This window comes from Tachypleus tridentatus, chromosome 1 (genome assembly GCF_004210375.1).
Source record: "Tachypleus tridentatus isolate NWPU-2018 chromosome 1, ASM421037v1, whole genome shotgun sequence".
NCBI classification, from domain to species: Eukaryota; Metazoa; Arthropoda; class Merostomata; order Xiphosura; family Limulidae; genus Tachypleus; species Tachypleus tridentatus.
Window position 1 is genome coordinate 177,507,830 of NC_134825.1, and position 16,538 is coordinate 177,524,367.

The following is a 16,538-nucleotide window of genomic DNA, read 5'->3' on the forward strand; positions in this document are numbered from 1 at the left end:
AACAAAATCATAATAGATATATAGTCATTTTATCATGATAAGAAATGCACCATAAGTCTTTAACTTGCATTTCATTTGAGTCTTAGGGTTTCACATGAATTGTTACTGCAGTTTGCAGACAAATTTGTACATTATGTGCAATGCAAATCATTATTTAAGGCTTTCAAAACCTACATGACTATCACAGCCGTTTATGTTTACACCCACCTGGTGCTTTGGGTGGGTGTCCAAGGATTCTTTCTCTTTAGAACTACTTTTTAGATGCCTTTGCATCCTGGGTTCTTCTTTGCACCCTGGGTTCTTCTTTGCATCCTGGGTTCTTCTTTGCATCCTGGGTTCTTCTCCCTTACAGACAACTGGGACTACATTCTTTTCCTTGTCTTCTGGTGAGGGTTTATTCATAGTTTTACCTACAAAAATTAATTATTATAAGTCTCTGTTACTGATCATGAAGGAACAATTCCATCAAAACAACATATACTGTGAACTCAACCTTGGCTGTAAGTTTTATTATTCATTGATAATTTATTCGAGCTACTTTCAAAGTATTAAAATAGTTATTTATTATACTAGAGAGTGAAATATCATCTGGCCACCTGACCAGGGATGAAGAGATTTTAACACATGATGACAACTGATTTCTAAAAGAGATTGTAAAAAGGAGAAGCTAACTTTCAAAGTAATGCCTATCATTTCCTAATGAATCAAAACTAAAGTTGGAAAACTCCAAGAGAGTGTATAGTAATTAGAAACTCTGCTGTTGTTTCTCATTATATTTAATTTTTGGCCAATAGTAAATGTCTGTTATAATATTTCCTTTATAAAGCTACAAAAATATTTCTATACTAAGATGTCAGATAACTGTAAGTAGCATTCGTGAGTGCAATGGCACGTGGTATATTGTGTAATCACATTCTATGGAAAGTCATTATATCTTTTAGCCTATACCTACACATATTTTACTAGCTGGAGTACCAGTCCCTTGACAGAGGTTGCGTAAATTCATAATTAATGAAAAGTTATCTTAGGATGTGAAAAGTTGCTTCCCTTATATATATAATTTTAAAAGTGCCCATAACATTACAAACATCAAATGTGAAACAATAATGCAGTGGTAATAACAATGCTCATTTTGTGAACATCCATGTACAGTGGTAATAACAATGTTCATTTTGTGAACATCCATGTAGAGTGGTAATACCAATGCTCATTTTGTAAACATCCATGTAGAGTGGTAATAACAATGCTCATTTTGTGAACATCCATGTACAGTGGTAATAATAATGCTCATTTTGTGAACATCCATGTACAGTGGTAATAATAATGCTCATTTTGTGAACATCCATGTACAGTGGTAATAATAATGCTCATTTTGTGAACATCCATGTACAGTGGTAATAATAACGCTCATTTTGTGAACATTCATGAATAGTGGTAATAATAATGCTCATTTTGTGAACATCCATGTACAGTGGTAATAATAATGCTCATTTTGTGAACATTCATGAATAGTGGTAATAATAATGCTCATTTTGTGAACATCCATGTACAGTGGTAATAACAATGCTCATTTTGTAAACATCCATGTACAGTGGTAATAACAATGTTCATTTTGTGAACATCCATGTAGAGTGGTAATAACAATGCTCATTTTGTAAACATCCATGTAGAGTGGTATTAATAATGCTCATTTTGTGAACATCCATGTACAGTGCTAATAATAATGCTTATTTTGTGAACATCCATGTACAGTGGTAATAATAATGCTCATTTTGTGAACATTCATGAATAGTGGTAATAATAATGCTCATTTTGTGAACATCCATGTACAGTGGTAATAATAATGCTCATTTTGTGAACATCCATGTACAGTGCTAATAATAATGCTCATTTTGTGAACATCCATGTACAGTGGTAATAATAATGTTCATTTTGTGAACATCCATGTACAGTGGTAATAATAATGCTCATTTTGTGAACATCCATGTACAGTGGTAATAACAATGTTCATTTTGTGAACATCCATGTAGAGTGGTAATAACAATGCTCATTTTGTAAACATCCATGTAGAGTGGTATTAATAATGCTCATTTTGTGAACATCCATGTACAGTGCTAATAATAATGCTTATTTTGTGAACATCCATGTACAGTGGTAATAATAATGCTCATTTTGTGAACATTCATGAATAGTGGTAATAATAATGCTCATTTTGTGAACATCCATGTACAGTGGTAATAATAATGCTCATTTTGTGAACATCCATGTACAGTGCTAATAATAATGCTCATTTTGTGAACATCCATGTACAGTGGTAATAATAATGTTCATTTTGTGAACATCCATGTACAGTGGTAATAATAATGCTTATTTTGTGAACATCCATGTATAGCAGGTGAAGTAGTGATAAAAACTACAAAATACAAAACTGAAAATTTGTATGTACCCCTATATGAACCTCCATACCAATTTTGGTAAAGATCCATCCACAGCCTGAAAAATAATTATATGGAATTATTTGTTCATTTATATTTTCTAAGTTTGGCTGATATGTATCACTATTTGATATAATATTTAATATCACTATTTGATATAATATTTAAACCATGCTGTATGATTTGGCTGATATGTATCACTATTTGATATAATATTTAAACCATGCTGTATGATTTGGCTGATATGTATCACTATTTGATATAATATTTAAACCATGCTATATGATTTGGCTGATATGTATCACTATTTGATATAATATTTAAACCATGCTATATGGTTGTACTTACAACCTTAAAGAAGTTGAAATTCTATTAAATTATTAAAAATTCTTATGTAATTTAGTTTCTGTGGAAAGGTATAAGAAATCTTCTGGTGACCTCACAAGTGTTTTACCACCTAGATCTCAATAACACAAACAAACACAAAGGTTTCCTCTGTACATATTAATTGATGTGAGTGTTATCCGGTAAACCATACATTAACAAAGAAATAAAAATAAACCTCAAGTGAGTCTTATCCAAGAGGTAAAAACAATTGTGTTGTTCTTCAAACGGTATTCTAAACTCTTGATTTAATGTCAAGAAAAGTTAGACAATAGCTGTAGTAAAAGTGACACTTACACATCACCTGCCTGGATAATCTAATCAACAGATAATTTTTAATTCACATCTGTCTGGATCACAAGGGGTAACTTCAGGTTTTTAGTCTTCATACAGTGCTAGTTCTCAGAACTTAATTTCTCACTATCAATTAATCTGTGATATTTCTGGGCCAATTTGCTATGCTTCTTATAGTGTTATGTAAGACTAATACTTTCAGTTTCACAATCACACAGCTGTACACATTCATGTACAACACTATTACACAGCTGTACACATTCATGTACAACACTATTACACAGCTGTACACATTCATCTACAACACTATTACACAGCTGTACAAGTTCATCTACAACACTATTACACAGCTGTACACATTCATCTACAACACTATTACACAGCTGTACACATTCATCTACAACACTATTACACAGCTGTACACATTCATCTACAACACTATTACACAGCTGTACAAGTTCATCTACAACACTATTACACAGCTGTACAAGTTCATCTACAACACTATTACACAGCTGTACACATTCATGTACAACACTATTACATAGCTGTACACATTCATCTACAACACTATTACACAGCTGTACAAGTTCATCTACAACACTATTACACAGCTGTACAAGTTCATCTACAACACTATTACACAGCTGTACAAGTTCATCTACAACACTATTACACAGCTGTACAAGTTCATCTACAACAGTATTATACAACTGTAGTTCATCTACAACAGTATTATACAACTGTAGTTCATCTACAACAGTATTATACAACTGTAGTTCATCTACAACAGTATTATATAACTGTAGTTCATCTACAACAGTATTATACAACTGTAGTTCATCTACAACAGTATTATATAACTGTAGTTCATCTACAACAGTATTATACAACTGTAGTTCATCTACAACAGTATTATACAACTGTAGTTCATCTACAACAGTATTATACAACTGTAGTTCATCTACAACAGTATTATATAACTTTACAATATGTCTATGTTATACAAGTCAAGTTCTTACATTTTTTTCTCTTTTCTTCTGTAACAAACTTCTCTGTAACACTTGAATATGCCATGGAGAATAGAATTTCAGATTCCACAGTAACATAGAGGAAACCATCAGGAAGATCTTCATTAGCTATCAAACATTTCAATGAAGTATTACTAGTGGTAATCTAGTTATATACCCACCAAATTTTCAAACTAAATTTCTGCTATTTCTTTCCTATATAATCTCTCTATATAACTTCCACAAGTTTTAAACCAAACTTCTCTCATTTGTTTCCCCTATAATTTCTATATATACCTGCCATAAACTTCAAACTAAATTTCTAATACTTGTTTCCAATACAATCTCCATTTATACCTGCCACAAGTTTTAAAGAAAGCTTCTAAAACTTGTTTCTTACATAATCTCAAAATATGCTTGCTATAAATTTTAAACTAAAATTCTAAAACTTGTTTCCTATATAACCTCTATACATACAGTTACGAGAGAAAGTGTTTGTACCCCTGGATTATGAGTAGTTTTTTGCTCATAATTTAAAAAGTATCACGATTCGGATAATAGACGCATAATATATTATAAATATTATACTAACACATATCTACGTAAATTTTTATGTAAATTAAACGACAAATAAACTTTTTATAAACAAATAACTAAAAATAGCAGAAAGTGTTTGTACAGTTCAGAACGTGTGAAAAACCTGATATTCCCATAAAAATTTTGTTTAATTTGGCGAAAAAAACTACATTACACCATTCCAGAACTAGACACTGGGTTCATAATTATTGGAATTTAGCCAGCAAAACATTTACTTCAGGCAATTTAGTGCCGTCTCTCCATCATTATCTGCTTGGTCATCATGGTGAACAGGAAACAACAGTCCAGTGATTTAAAAACCGAATTATTGTAAAATACAAGTCTGGTGTGTCTCCGGTATTGCTACACAACTTAATGTGCTGAAATCTACTGTACAAAACACAATTGCCAAGTTTAAGCTCACAGGATCAACTGCTAAACTCCCTCGTTCTGGATGCCCCACCAAAATTCCAGAGAAAACCAAGAGGAAGGTTCTCAGAGAAGTTAGTAGGAACCCTCGTTTAACACGTAATGACATACAGAAACTAGTAAGGCAAACTGGGGTTGAAGTAAGCACCTCTACAGTTTCGAACATGTTACGCTCTTCTGGGTTCAAAGCATGCCGTCCTCGTAGAACTCCATATTTAAAGCCTGTTCATTTAGAATAATGATTGAGGTATGAAAGAAAGCATGTAGGTAAACCCTTTACCTATTGGAAGAGTATTCTTTGGTTAGACGAGACTAAAATCGAGCTTTTCATCCACAACTGTGTTTGCAATATTTTCCATAAGAAGGGGGAACAAAATCTTCCAAAGAACACAGTCCCTACAGTTAAACATGAAGGTGGCTCGATCATGCTATGGGGTTCCTTCAGCTCGTCTAGTGTAGGCAGTCTTCACCGTGTCAATGAAATCATGAAAAAAAGAGAATGCGTTGATATATTAAGCACTTATATCAAAGAATGATGCTCGGAACTTGCGGCTTTGGCATCGTTGGATCTTCCAGCACAACGACCTTAAGCACACATCGAAATATGTGCAATCCTTGTTGCAGAGGAACCATATAAGCATTCTAGAGTAGTCATTGCAGTCACCCAATCTCAACCCAATTGAAAACGTTTGGCATGAGTTGAAGACCAGAGTTCATTAGCATCATCAAAAAACTTGCAAGAGTTGGAGGCCTTTTGTGAAGAAGAATGAAAGAAAATACCAGTTGAGTATGAGAGGAGAGATTGCTGCAAGTAATTCACCTGAAAGGCTACACAACTGACCACTAAAGTAGATGCACAAACACTTTCTGCCCCTCCTATATTTGGTTATTTGTTTATAAACAGTTTATTTGTCTTTCAATTTACATAAAAATTTATGTAAATGTGTGTTAGTATGATATGTATAATATACTATACTTTCATTATCTTAATCCTGATAATTTTTACGTTATGAGGAAAAAAACTACAAACACTTTCTGTCGTAACTATACTTGCCACAAGTTGTAAATTAAACTTCTAATACTTGTAAGGCCGGCATGGCCAAGCACGTTAAAGCGTCGCGACTCTAATCGAGGGTCGCGGTTAGCATCCCGTCGCGCCAAATATGCTCGCCCTTTCAGCCGTGGGGGCGTTATAATGTGACGGTCAATCCCACTATTCGTTGGTAAAAGAGTAGCCCAAGACTTGGCGGTGGGTGGTGATGACTAGCTGCCTTCCCTCTAGTCTTACACTGCAAAATTAGGGACAGTTAGCACAGATAGCCCTTAAGTAGCTTTGTGCGAAATTAAAAAAAACAAAAAAAAACAAATCTAATACTTGTTTCCTATATAACCTCTATATATATATACCTGACAAAATTTTAAACAAGTTTTAACACTTGTTTCCAATACTCTCTCCATATGTAAGTGCTACAAGTTTTCAACTGAAGTTCTAGAACTTGTCTCCTATATAATCTCTATATATACCTGAAACAAATTTTAAACAAGTTTTAACACTTGTTTCCAATACTCTCTCCATATGTAAGTGCTACAAGTTTTCAACTGAAGTTCTAGAACTTGTCTCCTATATAATCTCTATATATACCTGAAACAAATTTTAAACAAGTTTTAACACTTGTTTCCAATACTCTCTCCATATGTAAGTGCTACAAGTTTTCAACTGAAGTTCTAGAACTTGTCTCCTATATAACCTCTATATATACCTGACACAAATTTTAAACAAGCTTTAACACTTGTTTCCAATACTCTCTCCATATGTAAGTGCTACAAGTTTTCAACTGAAGTTCTAGAACTTGTCTCCTATATAATCTCTATATATACCTGAAACAAATTTTAACAAGTGTTAACACTTGTTTCCAATACTCTCTCCATATGTAAGTGCTACAAGTTTTCAACTGAAGTTCTAGAACTTGTCTCCTATACAATCTCTATATATACCTGATACAAATTTTAAACAAGTTTTAACACTTGTTTCCAATACTCTCTCCATATGTAAGTGCTACAAGTTTTCAACTAAAGTTCTAGAACTTGTCTCCTATATAATCTCTATATATACCTGATACAAATTTTAAACAAGTTTTAACACTTGTTTCCAATACTCTCTCCATATGTAAGTGCTACAAGTTTTCAACTAAAGTTCTAGAACTTGTCTCCTATGTAATCTCTATATATACCTGACACAAATTTTAAATTAAAGCTGTAGTACTTGTTCCCAATATAATATTTATATATATACGTGACAGAGTTTTAACTTCAACTTCTGTTACTTGTTTCCTATATAAAATCTATATACACCTGACACAAATTTTAAATTTATCTTCTAATACATCTTTCCTATATAAACTATATATATATACACTGCAGACCAAAATCTTAAGGCCAATGAACATAAACAAAAAATATGCATTTTGCGTTGTTAGACTCAACCACTTATTTGAGTAGAGCTTCCAAATAAAAAAAGGTTTAAAAAAAACATTTTATAGCATTTAATAGGGAAAATGTAAATACTATGAAATTAGCCTAAATACTAGCTGGTCAAAAGTTTAATACCATACTGAAATGAAGCATTAATCAGTAAAGACGTAATGAAATTTAGTCATTTGTGTTCAAACATTAGCGTTGTTAACATCTCCCACGGACATCTCCTGTGTTACATTGAGTAAAAACATGACAAATCTCTCTCTATATATATATATATATATACGTGCCACAACATTTAAATTAAAGTTCTGTTATTTGTTTCCTACATTTCCACATACCTGTTTTACACCACTCAACTTGAAAGCATGGAACTCCTTTCACAGTTTTTCTTTTCTGTATTCTAATAGTTAAGGGACAGGTGTGAAAATTAGTTGGTAATTTGTTCTGTTTCAAGATTATTAAAGTAAATGTGAAGATTATATTTGATATAGCACATAGTAGGTTATATGTCAATAGTTATTAGTTTGCTACCTTTATCTATTTAGTAAACACACACACTTACATGTATGCTGTGAACGGCAGTAAACACATGTACAATAAGTTTCTATCTTCTTACTGAAACTAAGTATCTAATAATTTCAGAATTCTATCATAAAAAAACTTTAATATCTCATGTGAGGAAACTTTCACTCACATTAGGAAAAAGACATATTTCTATGAGTATGCTAATTTTTATAGAAAATATTATTAACAATTGTAGTTATGAAAATGGATTCAGAAATTTTTTGGAGTAAGAGAGGGAAGTCAGATGTAAACATGCAGCAATTTTCTAAAGCAATTTTGTAATAAAACAGTGAACTATATTATACTATAAGAAAAGGACTGAAAACTACTACTTTGTCGGGAAGTGTACTTGAAACAAATCAAATACTTTGTCAGATAACAATTTCAATATGTACACACCATGAGCTGTGGGCTTTTGACATGGACACCTCATAAGATGTTGAATACAACATGGATACAATTTGAAACATAGATCCCTGCACTGACCCAACATACATATAAAGGAAATGGAGTGTACTCTAAAGTTACTGCTGAACACCATTTCAAGATGTCCCAGTTGTTCACTTTTTTAATGTCCAGCTGGAACTGTTACTGACCTGATTGGGTTCAATTTGAAAGTGGTGCACTCTGAACTCTTAAGAACTGTTTTCAACTGCCACAGAGTCAGCAATGGTAAATATTTCTCCCAACAGTACTTGACTGGCCATTTTAACTTTGCTTCAGTAAAGGCTAGAAAAAAGTAACAATACAATTTTACCATAAAAATATAACAACACATTTCAAATGATCTTTTCAGAATGTCAAGAAACATAATAATTTGAACCAATGTTTCTCAGGAAACATATAACACTGTAACTGATACTTTTGATAAAGTCTAAAAAATAACATTTTAGCTGGTTTTTATATGTACACAAAACTTCATAATGCAGAACATGAAAATACACTTTAAACAAACTTTCTGGGAATGTTTTTAAGATAAGAAACAACATAACGAGGTACAGTCTGAAAGGTTAACACACTGCTGTCATGTTTATATTATCCACTATACAAACAATGTTTGTATACAGAGGTAAGAACCTTATCAGGACTAGTTGTCTTCCAATAAATGTTAACAAAATAATATCACAACAGACTAACTCTGCCTTAGTGAATGTTAACAAAATAATATCACAACAGACTATCTCTGCCTCAATGAATGTTAACAAAATAATATCACAACAGACTAACTCTGCCTTAGTGAATGTCAACAAAATAATATCACAACAGACTATCTCTGCCTCAGTGAATGTTAACAAAATAATATCACAACAGACTATCTCTGCCTCAATGAACGTTAACAAAATAATATCACAACAGACTATCTCTGCCTCAGTGAATGTTAACAAAATAATATCACAACAGACAATCTCTGCCTCAGTGAATGTTAACAAAATAATATCACAACAGACTATCTCTGCCTCAGTGAATGTTAACAAAATAACACAACAATTACTTTTCCCCTGTGAAAACAGAACTTTTGTGTAAAAATGGATTTTGTGATCTTGTAGATTTCTTAAATACTGAAAACACTCAAGTCAATCTTTTCTCTTTTCAAAGTTATTGGTATTATAAGCCATACGTAAAACATAAATACACAAGTTACAAAAGGAGCTACAAGTAGAGAGAAAACACAAAGAACATACAGTAATTACAGCTTGGTCTTCTTATAAAAAATCTCTCTAAACAATACCTGAAACAATGTCCACTTTGGGGATTTCCATTTTACTGTTTCTTTTGGTAGGTGATCTTGGTAATTTAAATATTCTTCAATAACCTAAAAACAAATATATGTACATATACAAGTATATTTAATTTGTTAAGTGTTTAATCCAACTGGACTTTTATTTACACCTCAGAACACTTAGTTTCTCAAGTGTCAGATCCAATTGGACTTTCATTTACACATGACTAAATTTAGTTTGTTGAGTGCCTACTCCAATTGGACATTTATTTATATATCAGTACAATAGGTTTCTTGAGTGTCTGACACAACTAGACTTTCATTTATATATCAGTACATTTAGTTTCTTGAGTGTCCGATACAACTAGACTTTTATTTATATATCAGTACATTTCAGTTTGAGTGCCTGATCCAACTGGACTTTTATTTATATATCACTAGAATTAGATTGTTCAGTGCCTAATCCAACTGAACTTTCATTTACACACATCAGAACATTTAGTTTGTTGAGTGTTTGATCCAACTATACTTTTACTTATATATCAATACATTTAGTTTGTTAAGTGTCTGATGCAACTGGACTTTTATTTCTACATTAGTACATTTAATATGTTGAGTGCCTGTTCCAACCACAATTTTATTAACATTTAAGTAAATTTCGTTTGTTGAGTGTCTCATGCAACTGGACTTTTATTTACACAAGTAAATTTAGTTTGTTGAGAGCCTGTTGCAACTGGAATTTTATTTACACATTAATAAATTTAGTTTGTTGGGCGTCTGATGCAACTAGACTTTTATTTACACATAAGTAAATTTAGTTTGTTGAGTGCCTGTTGCAACTGGAATTTTATTTACACATTAATAAATTCAGTTTGTTGAGTGCCTGTTACAACTGGACTTTTATTTATATACCAGTAGAATAAGTTTCTTGAGTGTCTAATCCAACTGGACTTTTATTTACATGCATCAGAACATTTAGTTTGTTGAGTGTCTGATCCAACTATATTTTTACTTAAATATCAATACATTTAGTTTGTTAAGTGTCTGATGCAACTGGACTTTTATTTATACATTAGTACATTTAGTTTCTTGAGTGCCTGTTGCAACCAGAATTTCATTTACACATTAATAAATTTAGTTTGTTGAGTGCCTGTTGCAACTGGAATTTTATTTACACATTAATAAATTCAGTTTGTTGAGTGCCTGTTACAACTGGACTTTTATTTATATACGAGTAGAATAAGTTTGTTGTGTCTAATCCAACTGGACTTTTATTTACATGAATCAGAACATTTAGTTTGTGAGTGCCTGTTGCAACCGGAATTTTATTTACACATTAATAAATTTAGTTTGTTGAGTGTCTGATGCAACTAGACTTTTATTTACACATAAGTAAATGTAGTTTGTTGAGTGCCTGTTGCAACTGGAATTTTATTTACACATTAATAAATTCAGTTTGTTGAGTGCCTGTTACAACTGGACTTTTATTTATATACGAGTAGAATAAGTTTGTTGTGTCTAATCCAACTGGACTTTTATTTACATGAATCAGAACATTTAGTTTGTGAGTGCCTGTTGCAACCGGAATTTTATTTACACATTAATAAATTTAGTTTGTTGAGTGTCTGATGCAACTGGACTTTTATTTACACATAAGTACATTTAGTTTGTTGAGTGCCTGTTGCAACTGGAATTTTATTTACACATTAATAAATTCAGGTTGTTGAGTGCCTGTTACAACTGGACTTTTATTTATATACCAGTAAAATAAGTTTGTTGAGTGTCTAATCCAACTGGACTTTTATTTACATGAATCAGAACATTTAGTTTGTTGAGTGTCTGATCCAACTATATTTTTACTTAAATATCAATACATTTAGTTTGTTGAGTGTCTGATCCAACTATATTTTTACCTAAATATCAATACATATAGTTTGTTAAGTGTCTGATGCAACTGGACTTTTATTTATACATAAGTACATTTAGTTTGTTGAGTGCCTGTTGCAACCGGAATTTTATTTACACATTAATAAATTTAGTTTGTTGAGTGTCTGATGCAACTGGACTTTTATTTGCACATAAGTACATTTAGTTTGTTGAGTGCCTGTTCTAACTGGAATTTTATTAACACATTAATAAATTCAGTTTGTTGAGTGCCTGTTACAACTGGACTTTTATTTATATACCAGTAGAATAAGTTTGTTGAGTGTCTAATCCAACTGGACTTTTATTTACATGCATCAGAACATTTTGTTTGTTGAGTGTCTGATCCAACTTTATTTTTACTTAAATATCAATACATTTAATTTGTTGAGTGTCTGATCCAACTATATTTTTACTTAAATATCAATACATTTAGTTTGTTAAGTGTCTCACACAACTGGACTTTTATTTATACATTAGTACATTTAGTTTGTTGAGTGTCTGATGCAACTGGACTTTTATTTATACATTAGTACATTTAGTTTGTTGAGTGCCTGTTACAACTGGACTTTTATTTATACATCAGTACATTTAGTTTATTGAGTGCCTGTTGCAACTGGAATTTTATTTACACATTAATAAATTTAGTTTGTTGAGTGTCTGATGCAACTGGACTTTTATTTATATACCAGTAGAATAAGTTTATTGAGTGTCTAATCCAACTGGACTTTTATTTACATGCATCAGAACATTTAGTTTGTTGAGTGTCTGATGCAACTGGACTTTTATTTATACATTAATAAATTTAGTTTGTTGAGTGTCTGATGCAACTAGACTTTTATTTACACATAAGTAAATTTAGTTTGTTGAGTGCCTGTTGCAACTGGACTTTTATTTACACATAAGTACATTTAGTTTGTTGAGTGCCTGTTGCAACTGGAATTTTATTTACACATCAATAAATTCAGTTTGTTGAGTGCCTGTTACAACTGGACTTTTATTTATATACCAGTATAATAAGTTTGTTGAGTGTCTAATCCAACTGGACTTTTATTTACATGCATCAGAACATTTAGTTTGTTGTATAGTATTAATAATTATTAAAATATTTTAATATATTGTTGAAAATTTATCTCAAGAAACAATGTTTCAAAGAACAATACAAAACTTTGTTAAATGCTTTTATGTATTTCCATTATACACTAAAATAATGGTAAACCACTAACCTGAGGAAACGGGAATTCTGGAACACGTAAAGCTTTTTCTCTCACAGATAGTTCCAAACCTTGGTCACTCCTTAGCTTCAAGGCACCATGCCAGTCACACGGACACTCTTGATCATCTGTACCCTGGTGGCAAGATAGCTCCGAGCCACAGAAAATACAGCCTTTAGCCACGTGCTGCTTCTCTGTACCTTAGTGGAATGAAATGTTGTTGTGTATATAAGGTATCACTGCAGTTACACAATATCAGCTTCACAATTACAACCAGAAAAGCCACTGGCATGCACCAGACATCACAACTGCTAACAATAAAACCTAAAACATTTAAACATAAAATTAAAAAAACTCACTTCAACTGAATGTTTTACATTATTCAATTAGAGTCAGAGGAATGTTATGTAATACAGAAAAGGTAAACACCATAATGATGTGTTGATAGTGTTGTACAAATATGACAGATGTTAACATGGTGGAATCACTATACACATTAGTTGCTGTTTTGAATTTACTCACCCTGCATCTAAACATCTATTACTTTATAGTAAATAACCACATTTTGTAAGCCTGACGTGAAGAGTGACGTTAACTTGAGAAATGTTCAGTTTACAAACTAGCAACAGAATAAGCAACTGTTAAAACTGTCTGAAAAAAGTAATCTTTGAAAAGAAGGGTTTTATCTGAGTGACTGACTAATGAAAGAAACTGCACACAGAAGGTTCTTACTTGGATGACTGACTGATAATAGAAACTCTACAAAGAAAGTTCTTACCTGGGTGACTAACAGACAGAGTGAACTGTAAAAAGGAAAAACTTGCCTGGATGGTTACATAGTTCACAGTGTGTAAGTTTCTTTGCAGTTTGGGGTAGTTTAAGTTTTTTGAATTTATTATCATTTCTCCATTCATGAAATCTAGATAAAGAGAATGATTTCACTTAAAGTATGTTTATAGACATAAGAACAGGTATTATAGGTTTACAGTGGAATCAGTCTACAGTCTAATGTGAAACTTACATATACATCCTTACTAAAAATTATAATAAGTCAAGTAAAGAGTGCTAAACTTGTCATTTGGAACTTTCACAATAACAGGTAAAACATGTTTTCATACATAAATTAAAAGTACCAACTACAAAACTGTTAATTATTTCCATATCAGCTTCAGACATGTTACTAGCATTTCTAACACAATAAACAGATCTGAGAAGCAAATAATGCTAATAACCAGACAAAGTTTAATTAATTAAACACAACAAATCTTCACTTGAACTATTTTCAAACTAGACTCCATAAATAAGGAATTTAATGAAAATCAGAGAAAAATGAATAGTTGATTTCAAGTGTTATATAAAGAGGAGAACTGTGGTCTTGAGAGGTACATAAAAAACATGAAAAAAGAAGAATCATAATAGTTGTATAGCTTTCATCTTGTAGCATGTTGATAAACATTACTTCTATAGCTGCTACCTTGTAACACATTGATTAACATTAGTTTCATAGCTACCATCTTCTAACATGTTGATACATATTAGTTACATATCTACCACCTCGTTCATCAGTATTACTTCTATAGCTACCACACTGTAACATGTTCATCAGTATTAGTTATATAGCTACCACATTGTAACATGTTCATAAGTATTAGTTGTTTAGCTAACATCTTATGCCATGTTGATCAATATGAGTTCTATAGCTTCCATCTTGTAAAGTGTTGAATAATATTAGTTCCACAACTACCAGCTTCTAACATGTTGATTAATATTAATTTAATAGCTACCATCTCATAATATATTCATCAGTATAAGTTAAATAGCACCATCTTGTAACATGTTCATCAGTATTAGTTTTATAACTACCACATTCTAACATGTTTATTAATATTAGTTCTATTGCTACCACATTGTAACATGTTGATTAACATTACTTCTATAGCTACCATCTTGTAACATCTATTAATAGTAATGTTGCAACTACCATCCTGCAATATACTGATTAATATTAGTTCTACAGCTACAACCTTGTAACATGTTGATTAATATTAGTTCTATAGCTACAATATTGTAATATGTTGATTAATATTAGTTCTATCGCTACAATATTGTAATATGTTGATTAATATTAGTTCTATAGCTACAACATTGTAAAATGTGGATTAATATTAGTTCTATAGCTACAATCTTGTATTATGTTGATTAATATTAGTTCTATAGCTACAATATTGTAATATGTTGATTAATATTAGTTCTATCGCTACAATATTGTAATATGTTGATTAATATTAGTTCTATAGCTACAATCTTGTATTATGTTGATTAATATTAGTTCTATAGTTACAATATTGTAATATGTTGATTAATATTAGTTCTATAGCTACAATCTTGTATTATGTTGATTAATATTAGTTCTATAGCTACAATATTGTAATATGTTGATTAATATTAGTTCTATCGCTACAATATTGTAATATGTTGATTAATATTAGTTCTATAGCTACCATCTTGTAACATGTTCATCAGTATTAGTTCTATAGCTACAATATTGTAAAATGTGGATTAATATTAGTTCTATAGCTACCATCTTGTAACATGTTCATCAGTATTAGTTCTATAGCTACCATCTTGTAACATGTTCATCAGTATTAGTTCTATACTGACCATCTTCTAACATGTTGATTAATATTAGTTCTATAGCTACAACCTTGTAACATGTATTAATAGTAATGATGTAACTACCATCTTGCAATATACTGATTAATATTAGTTCTACAGCTACCACCTTGTCACATATTGATTAATATTAGTTTCATGGCTACCATCTTGTAACATGTTGATTAATAGTTCTCTATCTACCACCTTGTAACATGTTGATTAACATTAGTTCTACAGCTACCACCTTGTCACATGTTGATTAATATTAGTTCCATAGCAACAATATTGTAATATGTTGAATAACATTAGTTCTACAGCTACCACCTTGTCACATGTTGATTAATGTTAGTTCTACAGCTACCACCTTGTCACATGCTGATTAATATTAGTTGGATAGCTACCATCTTGTAAAATTTTGACAAATATTAGTTCCACAGCTATGATTTTCCAACATGTTGATGGATATACGTTCTATTGCTGCCATCTTGTAACATGTTATTAATATTAGTTCTATAGCTACAACCTTGTGACATGTTTATTAATAATAACATTATAAATACCATCTTGGAACATTCTGATTAATATAAGTTCTATAAATACCATCTTGTAACATGTTGATTAATAGTTCTCTACCTACCACCTTGTAACATATTAATCAGTATTAATTCTGAAGCTACCATCTTGTAACATGTTGATTAATAGTTCTCTACCTACCACCTTGTAACATATTAATCAGTATTAATTCTGAAGCTACCATCTTGTAACATGTTGATTAATAGTTCTCTACCTACCACCTTGTAACATATTAATCAGTATTAATTCTGAAGCTACCATCTTGTAACATGTTGATTAATAG

The 16,538-nt window shown here is 31.4% G+C and overlaps 2 protein-coding genes across 2 annotated transcripts in view; both read right to left on the minus strand.

The window, feature by feature from the left end:
- Positions 1–150: 150 nt before the first annotated feature.
- Positions 151–8,903, minus strand: LOC143233735 (uncharacterized). The gene is made up of 4 exons (XM_076470300.1): positions 8,767–8,903; positions 7,945–8,006; positions 4,136–4,252; positions 151–410 (listed from the first exon to the last, which is right to left on the minus strand). Exons 3-4 carry the CDS (start codon positions 4,188–4,190, stop codon positions 151–153), a joined length of 315 nt encoding a protein of 104 aa, XP_076326415.1. The 5' UTR covers positions 4,191–4,252; positions 7,945–8,006; positions 8,767–8,903.
- A 954-nt stretch (positions 8,904–9,857) lies between these two features.
- Positions 9,858–16,538, minus strand: part of LOC143233736 (flap endonuclease GEN homolog 1-like) — a 34,274-nt gene continuing 27,593 nt past the window's right edge. Inside the window, exons 6-8 of the mRNA XM_076470316.1 lie at positions 13,852–13,946; positions 13,040–13,227; positions 9,858–9,983 (exon numbers count right to left, since the gene is read on the minus strand). Of these exons, the coding sequence (XP_076326431.1) occupies positions 9,858–9,983; positions 13,040–13,227; positions 13,852–13,946 (409 nt within the window). The remainder of the gene's footprint in view (positions 9,984–13,039; positions 13,228–13,851; positions 13,947–16,538) is intronic.